General features: G+C 47.5%; 1 protein-coding gene across 1 annotated transcript in view; it reads left to right on the top strand.

Moving 5' to 3' along the window:
• CLPB (ClpB family mitochondrial disaggregase) overlaps positions 1-12,015 on the top strand; it is a 74,266-nt gene that overhangs the window by 51,625 nt on the left and 10,626 nt on the right. The window contains exons 7-9 of the mRNA XM_069023660.1: positions 765-879; positions 7,732-7,809; positions 10,116-10,171. Of these exons, the coding sequence (XP_068879761.1) occupies positions 765-879; positions 7,732-7,809; positions 10,116-10,171 (249 nt within the window). The remainder of the gene's footprint in view (positions 1-764; positions 880-7,731; positions 7,810-10,115; positions 10,172-12,015) is intronic.

Here is a 12,015-nt window from a genome sequence, read left to right as displayed (position 1 = left end):
AAGGGCTCAGCAGCACTTTCTAAAGATCTTAGAATCGCAGAAGGTTTTAGGTTGGAAGGGACTTTACAGCTCACCTAATTTCAACCCCTTGGCATGGGTAGGGACACCTTCCACTAGACCAGGTTGATCCAAGCCCCATCCAACCTGGCCTTGGACACTTCCAGGCATGGAACAGCCACAGCTTCTCTGGGCAGCCTGTGCCAGGGCCTCACCACCCTCACAGGGAAGAATTTCTTCCTGATATCCCATCTAACCCTGCCCTCTGTCAGTGGGAAGCCATTGTCCCTTGTCCTGTCACTCCAGGCCTTTGTCCAAAGATCCCCCTCCAGCTCTCTTGGATGTAAGGCGTGGTGATACTCTGCCATCCCTGCAGGATCTGGTGGGAGTCTTTGAACAGGAGATGTGTGGAGGGTAGGAAGACAAATCTAGGTAGAACAGTCATGGCTTTATTTCCCAAAATAAACAGCTCCTAATGGTTAAGAGCTGTTGAGCAGTGCCATTGTTCCCTCCGTGTCACCAGTACAGAGGTTGTAGCACAGGGTCTGGTTTCCCATCAGCAGAGCAGGATCCCCATTCCTACTCACCCCAACCTCCATCCACAGCAGATCCAGGAATTTCCCCTTGCTAGGGCTGGTGCAACCAGACCAAACTGCATCTGCCCTGGGCATGCTCTGGCTCCATGTCAGAGAGATCCCCATACAGGGCTCTGACATCTGTGTACTGACCCAATGCTTCATAAAGCCTCTGTTTTCTTCCCTCCACAGTTCCAGGAGGAACAGCACAGGAGGGAGGTGGAGGAACGGCGGAGATTCCCACTGGAACAGCGGCTAAAAGAGCACATAATTGGTCAGGAGAGTGCCATAGCCACAGTGGGGGCAGGTAGGACCCTTCACATGCTGGTGACTCTGCCCTCCCACACCTGTTCCACAGGGAAGACAAGCTGTTCCCTCAAGCCTTGATCTGAGGCTGCCTCTGGGCAGGTCCGCAAGGTTGCTGGGGGACTGACAGTGGATGCCCCATCCTTGGAAGTGTTTAAAGTCAGGTTGGATGGGGCTTGGAGCAACATGGTTTAGTGGAAGGTGTCCCTGCCCATCGCAGAGGGTTGGAATGAGATGAGCTTGAAGCTCCCTCCCAACACAAACCATTCTGTGATTCCATGAAATCAAGGCTCCAGCAAGCTGGGCTGGGTTTGATTTGCCAGTCCAAAGCCTCTGGATTCTGTCAATAATTCCTGACCCATCCGTGCATCCCAGTTAATGCCTGAAAATGGGACAGCAAAATTAAGAGCTGTTGAGGCCAGGGCAGAATGACAAGGAGCATGCTGTCAGAAACACAAACCCATTGCCTTTAGTTAACAAAGAGGAGCCCAGTGTGAGCTGGGAGCTGGGAAGGAGCCGGGAAGGAGCTGGGAAGGAGTCTATACTCCTGCAAAGACAACAGGCACCCTGTGTGTTCAGAGAGCGGCTGTGCCTGGGGGCAGCAGCCCCGGCTAATTGGGGAGCTGTGATTAATGGGCAGTGCCTGTTCCTGACACAGGTGGTGTTTCTGCGCATTAACGTCCCTGCCTTTATGGAGGTTTTTCTTATTGAATTATAGGGAATGTGCTTGATACCCCTGCAGCCTCGGGATATTGGACCAAAAGGTAGCGGGAGACTCTCTGTCCCCTCCTCCCTCCTTCCCTTCTGCCCTGTTTTTCTTTTCAGTTTTTTTTTCTGTTTTTTGTCCAGAAGGATGAATTTCAAGACAGGACTTTCTCTCTCAAGCACTTCCTCACTATCTTTGTTATTTATTTTGTGCCCAGCTGGTTTTCCTGCCGCTTTGTGAACCCTACATCCCTCCGCTCTGCCCTTGCCACTGCCATTTGCTGGTGAGCAGACCTGCCACACACCATATCTTCAGATCCACTGAGCCTGGCTGATATGTTTAATTTATAACTGGTGCCTTAATTGAATAATTGGATTTAATTCGTCACTCGGTGCATGATCCAAACAGTCTCCAGAGGGGCTTAGCCAGGAATACAAAGAGAATGTGTTATCTGGGGTTAGAAGCACAGGTCTGGAGTGATGGGGATAGAATGGAATCACAGAGTTATGGAATCATTTAGAAAAACCCTCTAAGATCACCAAGTCCAGCTGTTATCTCAGCAACCCCGTGCAAGGGGATGCACCAGGAATGCTGGTGGGGAGCTCACTGCAGCCACAGCCCTGACAGCATGGCATTACTCCCACAGAGGGAAAATCCTTCCCTGTTGCCTCCATAAGATATATCCAAGCCCTGCATCACTCTTTTCTGCTATGTGGAGCAGGACAGGACTGGGAGAACGTGGATGAGGGTTAACTGATGATAACTGGGCATCTCCCAGGGCACAAGGTTGCTACCAGTGCCTGACTGGGTGATGGTGGGAGGCAGCTTGGCCACCCCCCTCAATGGGTGTAGATGTTCGGTTCATCTTAACAAAATCTCCATTAAATATTCCATCTCCTGACATCAGAAACAGGCAGGTCATTGCTGCCGGCTCAGGAGCTGCTGGGTTTCTCTAACTGGTACATGCAAATGAGCAGCTAAAAGGCTTAGAGTTCTGTTTCCAGGCACTTCCATAAATGGTTGAGCTTTGGATCTGGTTAGGGCTGATTTGCCTTTTCACTAGAAGTTGCAGAGGCGGAAGGGATCAGCAGGATCTCCTCTCTGAGATTATAAACTAAAGAAGGCATTTTTTCCAAGTATCTATATATATGTGTATTTGTTTTGTGCTCTAATATCCTAAATATTATGCCAGGTAAAGAATACCTTTTTAATATGGATATACCATGTTTGCCAGTCAGTGCTTACTTAGAGGTAGAGTGGTTCAAACCCACCACTTCCCCCTTTCAGGGCAAATAGACCTTGAGGATTGAAGCAATCTGTTCCAGCTCTTCCTGAAGTTGAGGAGGGAGGAAGGAAAAGTGTTGTTTGTTTTTTAGGGATTTTGAAGAAAGGGTAGTGCAGAAAAATCTACGTTTTAATGATAAAATTGCCAATTTTGAGCAGCCATGATGTTGAAATCAGTCAGTGTTTCAAAGCTGTAGGAAAATGGATGAGCAGGACTATCATCCTGCTCTGGTCCAAAGAAAATTTGGGTTATTTTGGACAATATAGGATCCTTTGTGAGGGCTGTTTTTTGATGTGTGTTGCTGCCTGTAGGTCAGGTGAAACTTTGCAAGGATGCTGCTTTGGAGTTCCATAACCCTGAGCTGCCAGCAGCAGGGCTGGAAGAGCACTTCTTTGGGAATGCTGCAGACCCTGGAGCATCAATGCAAAACCTGGGTGGAGGCAATGATCCCACAGCGAGTTTGGCCCCAGAGCCTTCACCCCGTGGTACCCCAAACCTGGACGGGCCGAGGAGTCCTGCAGAATGAATTGATTTGATAAATGGACATTTATTACACTCACAAATTGGCTGAAACCAATTTCAGTCACATCAAGTGCTGATAACTGCTGGGGTATTGATTTGTGTAAAGTAATACAGTGAATTTATCAGTTCAATAGCAGGCTGAAGGGCCTCTCGGAGACGTAGGGCTGCAGTCACACCGTTACAGATGGACGAAATAAAGTGAGAGCACGGCAGCAATGCCAGGAACAGCTCCACAGAAGAAGGCCCCAGCGTCATCATCATCAGGCTCTTGTTTTGGACATTGCGGCTGAATGTCATAATGAGATTTCAGCACAGCAGTGTGACCTCCCTCCTGGTATTTATTTATTTATTTACTTCTGCCAGGAGGAAGGAAGGAGGCATTTTTCCCAGAGGCAGAGCATGGATTTCATGCTTGGGTGACAATGAAGAGCAGTCAGCGTGGTCAGCAGCTGCTTTGGAAGCACAAACTCCAAGGAGAAGAGTGCTCCTGTGGCCTTCCTAGCTGAGATTTTCATCCTTGGAACTGGCATTGGTGTTCTGCTCTGGCCCAGGATGGGGCTTCTGTTGCTGCTGCTGAAGCTGAACATTGCTCTGGCCTGGGATGGAGCTTTTGTTCCTGTTGCTGAAGCTGAACACTGCACTGGACAGCCTGGGAGAGCCTCCTTCAGCCCCAGTCATGGAACCTAGGGAGTAGTGTCCCTTCCCTAGGGATATAGATTTTTTCAGTTTTTCCAAACAGTTTTTTCAAGAGTGCTGTGTGCTGAAATAGCTCATTGTTTTAAGGCTGCTTGTAGAAAAGCATTTACACCTTATCACTCTGATGGTTTGACTAACCTGCTGACTAGGGATCAGGGAATGGTTTGGGTTAGAAGGGACCTCAAAGCCCATCTCATTCCAACCCCCTGACATGGACAGGGACACCTTCCACTAGACTAGGTTGCTCTAACCCCAGTTCTGGCCTCGCCTTCCAGGGATGGGTCAGGCACAACTTCTCTTGGCAACCTGTGCCAGTGCCTCACCAGCCTCATAGGGAAGAATTTCTTCCTAAATATGATGCTCAGCATCTTCTGACAGAGATCACATGCTGAATCTCAAGCTCTAACTTTACGGTAGTTTTTTAAGGGGTGCTTTATATCCGTGGAGTTGCTTTGAGCATTTATCCATAAACTCTGGCATCCTGCTGCAGAGGGGAGGGAAAGAAGTCGGCACTTAACCCCACTGTCTTTGGACCCTGAACATGCTGACCCTGTGAGTGGTCACTCCATGCCCCAAAGCAGAAGTTTATTACTTTTATTACCTTTATTACCATTATTATCTTAGCTGAGATAGCTGCAGGAATTATCGGCAGTTGTGTTACTCCCCATCAATTTTTATGAAATATCCCCACCCCAGGTGTTTGACCTCCCGTTCACTGCTGTAAAGGACAGAGAAGGAGCATGTGCAGCACTGGGAAGGGCACACAGAGGGATGCAGCACAGACCCTTCTGTGCACCTCCCTGCCAGTGGCAGAGCATTTTCTCCTCTTCATCTCCTGCGGTGGCTGCTTCCAGGGGTGACATGGCCAGTGAGCAGCTGAAGGGCAGGACAGGATTCCCACCAGGCTTTGGCCAGGATTTTGGACAGAACCAGATCGCTGGCTGAAGCCAAGCTGGTCTGCTGTGCTGATACGCCCAGGCAGGGTGAGACAGAGCCAGGCACCAGCCAGTGCTGCATCTGGCCCTGTGCCCAAGCTAATTTAGACTTGCCAGGAGTCAGGACTCATTAACATGGCCAAGGGGACAGGTAATGTATCTGCCTGTGTCCAGGCACGGAATGGCAAGTTCTTGCAGCACTGGGGTCCAGCTCCCACTAAATGCACAATCCGAGCGCTCAGTCCCATTTCTGAAGGGGTTGGAACTGATGGTCTTTAAGGTCCCTTCCAACCCACACCCTTCTACAATTACATGATTCTACATGCCTTAGATTTAAGGTTAAACTGGGGTTTTTTTTATATTTGGGTAGCGATGCAAATCTTCATCTTCATCCTGAGCTACTACTGCCTTTTGGGAAGCCCTCCTGGCTTTCCCTGCAGACTTTACAGGGATTAGGAATTCAGTCCCACTCTCTTCCTAAGTGGCTGCAGTGGTTAATCACCATCGTTATTAAAACTGTTCTGCTTTATTTGTAGTTTGATCCTCTCACTCCAGCCCCTGGAGCACCTTAATTTTCTCTGTAGGTGAGCGAGTTCGGTGCCTTCTTGGGGAGATCCTTAATGACTGTGGTCAGGTCACTCCTCACACCCCTCATCATTAACCTCAGCTCATTGATTTGTTCTTGCAGTGAGACTTTGCTCTTGTTTTCCTAATCCTCACCGGGTGTGCTGGCTCCCATGCTGCCTGGGTCTCCTGGAATACAAACATGGACTCTGAGGAGCTCAGTTTCATGCAGATCTTGCAGCTCCAAATTCCCATGAGACCCCTCCATGCAGCTATACAATCCAGCTGCTGGAATATCTCACTTGAGCTGCTGCTGTTTAACATCATCCCAGCGTGTCCCTACTGGCAGAGGCAGCATTTCCCTGTCAGGCTGTAGGCTGTGACATTCCATTTGTTTTTATATGCAAAATGGAAATATTGTTTAAATATTTTTATATGCAAATCTTTTTACGTGCAAAACGGCACTATTTATTCCCCATGTCAGTTTGCTCTCCCCTGCAGGAAGAGCTCTTGGCATGCCATGCCTAGGATGCCTTTTCTTAGGTGTCTTCTATTTACCATACCCCATCAAGAAAAGGGTTTTATGGACTGACTTTGAGATGGAATTGAAGAATTCCCCAGTTTTAAAGGCCACTCTTGTGCTCTTCTGCCAGCTCTGGGAAGAAAACAAACCCACAGCTCCACACAGAGCCAGCCAGTGCCTCGTTCCAGGGAGACATGGGACTGAGGCACAGGGACAGAGTCTGGGACCCAGGATAGTGGCCAGAAGGAGATGAGGGAGCTCTGTTTTGAGGGTGACAGTCGCAAAGAGAAGGGGGTTTATAGTTTCTTGGCTTTATTCCTGTTTTTGCTCTGGGCACCACTGAAAGGCAGCAGAGGCCGAGCTTTGCCATGCCTGTGTGCAGCAGGACCTTTAAGCCACAGCTCTCCCAGTGTTTTCCTTCTGCTCATCCCACCTCCAGTGCTGCTGTTTTCCCCTGTTACCTTCAAATTCCTGTTAGTTACAATTTTCGGGCATCTTGCTGTTTTCATGCCCTGCTTCCTAATGTGCCACATTCTGGGTTCGGCTGCATCTGGGAGTGCCATGCGCCAATCATGAGACCTTGCTGGGTCTGTGGGGTCCTGAGTCTGTACAGTGCATGTTCTCTCTTAAAAAACACCTTAGAAAATTTCATAGGGAAGGAATAACTCCGTGTAAGAGCTGTAATACAGGCTGGATTGAAATACTGTGGATAAAGCAGTAAGGCTGGGATGTCAGTTAATCTCTCACATTGAACTAGATGCTGGTCTGATCAAGGGGAACCACTTCTGTGTTCCAGAGACCAGATCCAGCCAGTGGAGGATGAGATCTGATCTTTTGGACTCAAAAGCAGCTCCTCCCCCTTCAACTAAGCCCAGTGCAATGATGTTACTGGCTTGGTGAGCACACTCACAGAGCCTGAGGCTGCTCCAGGAGCTGAAGAGCACCTTGGAGAGCTGTGGGCACCCATGGGGGTTGGAGCCATCACCCACTCTGCACAGCAGATCCATGTCAGTCCTGAGAAAGGGCTGTGCTGGTTGGACTGGGAGTTTGGGAGGGAATCTGGGCTCTTGCCTTTTGTAAAATTTTCCACTGGTATCTCACCCAGGATGCACTTGGATGCTGCTGTCCAGAGAGGCACTGAGATAATCACCACACTTTTCCCAATTCTTGCACCAATTCAGAGCGTTTGTGACCTTCAGCCACCTCCCTCTTCCCATTCCATGCCAGAAATAACCTATAAACCTCTTCAAAACTGCTGGTTTTTCCTCACAGAAAGGTTGCACTTGGGAGCTGGCAAGGCAGTGTGCCTCTCCATCCCTCTGTCCATCCATCCATCCTTGTCCCCCTCCTCCGCCGTCTCCCTGGCAACGCTGAGTGCACATCCTGGAAAACTTTATCCGAAATCTGCTCTGGGCAGCTTTCCAAATCCATGCTAACCTTATTAGGTGTCTCTGGGGCCTTGGCTGGCTAATCAAATTAGAGAGCACTAATGGCAGGGAGGACTGGGAGTGGGTAGAGAGCAGTAAAACATAGTGTATACTTAGTGATAATTACACTTGCTTTGTGGCATTGATTTATATGCTTCCCCCCCTCTTTTTTGTTTTCATTGTCTTCAAATACAGCTATTCGGAGGAAGGAAAATGGCTGGTATGATGAGGAGCACCCACTGGTGTTTCTTTTCTTGGGATCATCTGGAATAGGTAACGTTTGGGTTGTGGTGAGGGGGATGGAGAGCCCCGAGGGGAGGGGGTGGGAGCTGTTGCAGGGCTGCAGGGTCGGAATAAAATATCAGTTAAACAAACTGTCATCTTTCAGCAGGTCACCCATCATCCAGCAGGGTGACCACAGCTGGACACCAGCACACACAGCCACATCCAGCCTCATGCTGAGTTATCCCAGAGGACAACTCCCACTCTGAGTCTCAAAAAGGGGCAGTTTTCAGAGTAAAAGTGTTACATTAACAACTTTCCAGTGAAAACCCCTCTATTCCAGTGGGAATGGTGGGATAATAGTGAAAATTTGCTACCTGCAAACTGAATCTCTGTTTGTCTGCTCCTGTGGGCACAGATTGCTTTGGAACGACAGGATTTTATTGACACCGATAAGATTTGTCCTCTAGCCCAATCAAATGCCACATGACAGCTGATCAGTTCATGAAATGGTCCAAATGACTTTTAGTTGTGGAAAAAACCCCAACAAAACAGCTTTAAAGTAACTGATCTGTGACATTTGGAGCAACCTCAGGGCTTCTCCTGCTTCCACTGCCTCCCACAGGGCTCAAGAAGGTGCTGATGCTCCAGTGCTGGTGGGGGTAAGGGGCACAGGCAAGACCATGCACTGCCACAGAACAGTGCCAGGACAAGCATTAACTCCAAATAAGTTGCTATAAAGCTGTATAAAATCAGAATAAAATATTTTTGATACTTCGTTGCCCTGCTACAGCAGACCTGAAGGCTCAGGGATGTAAATTGTTGGTTTTCCACACCCATGGCCTTCCATGGGGGCTTTACTCTTCCTTTCCTTCCCTCTTTTCTATTTATTTTCCTTTTTCTTTTCTTTTCCCTCTTCTCTTCTCTTCTCTTCTCTTCTCTTCTCTTCTCTTCTCTTCTCTTCTCTTCTCTTCTCTTCTCTTCTCTTCTCTTCTCTTCTCTTCTCTCCTTTTCTCTCCTTTTCTTTTCTCTCCTTTTCTTTTCTTTTCTTTTCTTTTCTTTTCTTTTCTTTTCTTTTCTTTTCTTTTCTTTTCTTTTCTTTTCTTTTCTTTTCTTTTCTTTTCTTTTCTTTTCTTTTCTTTTCTTTTCTTTTCTTTTCTTTTCTTTTCTTTTCTTTTCTTTTCTTTTTTCTTTTCTTTTCTTTTCTTTTCTTTTCTTTTCATAGTTTCTTGCATCCTTACACATTAGGAGCTCTGATCCAGCATCATCCAAAGTCAGCAAAGCTCAAACTGAAATCAAATGCAAAATTTTGGCAGAGATTTATCAGGTGGAGTAGAATGAATTCCCCATGAATTCCCATTTTTGTAGCCCTTTTCTTGGTGATTTGCTGATCTGACCCACCAGCTCTGTTGTCACTGCAATACAGCTGTGGGCAGATGTACAATACTCCAGTAAGAATGTACTTTTTAATCTAATTTCCTTTTAAAAACACATGGCTTTTTTTCTTCAGAATAGTTATTTCTGTGCCTGCTCATTTATTTTTCAGTGTGCAGGTAAATCCCACAGGCATCCATGTGCAGTGCACTGCTGATGGGTGTGCGAGGGACAAGTGTGAACCCCCAGAGCATCCATCTTCCAAAGGGGTGACAGGCTTCACCTCAGCTTTGCTGGTCACCCCAGGAGTCAAAATCAGCCCAGTCCTTCCCCTGATCAGCCTGACAAAGTCAGCAGTGTCATGCTGGGGGTTAGCAGTATGGAAGAGAAGTTTTCTGGCACCCACACTTCAATAAAACTGCCTCTTTAAGTTTTTTCCCCAGATGGGCTGGGAGCACAGGACATGGCCTGGCATGAGTTGATGCATGTGTTTACCCTCATCAGGGTGGATTTGCTTCATTACTGATTGTTTCTAGTCCCAGAATTTTTTGACCATCATCTTACATAAAGTGAAGAAAAAACACCCCATTTCCTTGAAATTCTTTATTTGGAGATTACAAGGCACTGCACGAGGAACTTGAAATATTGAGGGTAAATATAGCAAAAATCTGATCTATCCAGTATAGTAAAACTCTGTTCTATCCGTATCTTTTTGTGGGAAAAAATCAAGAGCTTTGTTCCCATCATGTGAGAATCAATTAAAGCTGAAGGAGCCAATGCAGAGATGCTGCTGTTCCAATGCACCAGTTCACCTTGCCCAGGCTGGGAACCCCAGTGGGGTGTGATCTTGGAGATTAAACAGCAATACCCACTTCCCAAGAAAAATACACGTATTGCTTGCAGGTGTTAGCAGAGCTGATGAACAGACAGAAGATGGACAGACCTGGTTTAATGCAAGTTTCTTCTTTCCCTCTCCGGAACAGGTAAAACAGAGTTGGCCAAGCAAACAGCCAAGTACATCCATAAGGACGTCAAAAAGGTAATGGCTCATCCCAGCTTTGTGTTGGCAGTAATGGGGCAGGGGGGTTCATCAGGGGGTTCACTGTGTGGCTGTGCTGCCCTGAAAAAGGGCTTCTGCTGCACTGAGACAGACTTGTGAAGGTCATGGAGGCACAGACAGGTCTGGCTTGAAAGGGACTTTTAAGCTTATCCAGTTCCACCCCTCCTGTCAAATGCAGGGGCACCTTCCACTAGACCTGGTTGCTCCAAGCCACATCCAAACTGGCCTTGAACACTTCCAGGGATGGGGCAGCCACAGCTTCTCTGGGCAGACTGTGCCAGGGCCTCACCACCCTTACAGCCAAGAATTTCTTCAATCTAACCCTGCCCTCTGTCAGCAGGAAGCCATTCCCCCTTGTCCTGTCCCTCCATGCCCTTGTCTTGAGCCCCTTTAGGGACTGGAAGGATCTCTATGGTCTCCCTGGAGCCTTCTCTTCTCCAGGTGAACACCCCCAGCTCTCCCCAGCTCTGTCTCCAGAGCAGAGGGGCTCCACCTCTCAGAGCATCTTCATGGCCTCCTCTGGACTCTCTCCAACAACTCCACACCCCTTTGATGGACCCCAGAGCTGGAGGCAGCTCTGCAGGTGGGGTCTCACCTGAGCAGAGCAGAGGGACAAAATTCCCACCTCACCTGCTGCCCATGCTGTGGGATCAGCCCAGGACACTGTCTATGCTCCTGTCTACGTCACCAGAATATTTGAATTGTAAAAATTTAAGCGGATATAACATTTGTGCTCCCTGATGGATTTTGCTCTCATTTTGACATCCTATGTTGTGAACATATTTTTTTACCTCTATTACTAATATCACTGTAAATTGTTAGAAGGATAAAATTCCAGGAATCTGTTTTCCATGTCCCCAGCTCCACCACTTGTCACATCCTGCCGATATGGACTGTAGCAATGCAACATTGATTTCCTGCTCAGAATTTTAAGTGCTGAAGTGTTTGGTATCCAGAAGCAGTTTGAATTATTTAGTTTGTTACCCAGTGGGCAGCTTTTAGAGAAGATGGGTTGGAATTATTTCATGGAGGTGGTGGCTTTGCTGAAGAACACTTCAGTGATGTCTAGGGTTTCCATTCCATTCCAGTCTGTCCTATTCTATTCTATTCTATTCTGTTCCATTCCATTCTGTCTATTCTATTCCATTACAATTATTTCAATTCATTCAATTCCAATCTATTCTGCTCTGTTCTATTCTATTCCATTGCAATATTCTATTCTATTCCATTCAAATCCATTCCATACCAGTCTTCCATTCCATTCCATTCCATTCCATTCCATTCCATTCCATTCCATTCCATTCTCTCCCATGTTTCACATTTAAGCCTCTGCCTACCTGTAAGAGGTGCTTAGCTCTCTCCTACATGGAGCCAGGGAAAAGGAGGAAAGACAAGCAGAGCTGTGCATAGATGAATCCCTCTTCCCCACATCCTCCAGCAGTGAATGGACACAATGCAGCGACACATGTAGAAAGAAGACCAAACTGGAACCAAGACTGTAAAAACAGCTGTTCTGGTTTCTTTTCCTCATCCCTCTATAACTGCCTTCCAGAAGCCGTAATCCTGGATCTCAAGCACCCTCATCCCTAATCCCGCACATGGAACTGCTCCATGGCCAGACATCCAGTGGGGAAATCAGTTAAACCCTGAGTGTTGTGTTACTTTGATAGCAGCAGGAATCTGCGATTTATTAGTAATGAACCAGCTCAGCCAATGGTGCCCCAGTGAGGGATGAGAGGGGGTCATACCCCCCACAGGCTCTGATGAGGGGCAGCAATTCACAGGAACTGATGGATTAAGAAAGGAAAACCTGGAACTGTCCC

This window comes from Aphelocoma coerulescens, chromosome 1, assembly GCF_041296385.1.
Source record: "Aphelocoma coerulescens isolate FSJ_1873_10779 chromosome 1, UR_Acoe_1.0, whole genome shotgun sequence".
NCBI classification, from domain to species: Eukaryota; Metazoa; Chordata; class Aves; order Passeriformes; family Corvidae; genus Aphelocoma; species Aphelocoma coerulescens.
Note: the sequence above shows the minus strand (reverse complement) of the source record. Positions and strands in the feature narration are given on the sequence as shown.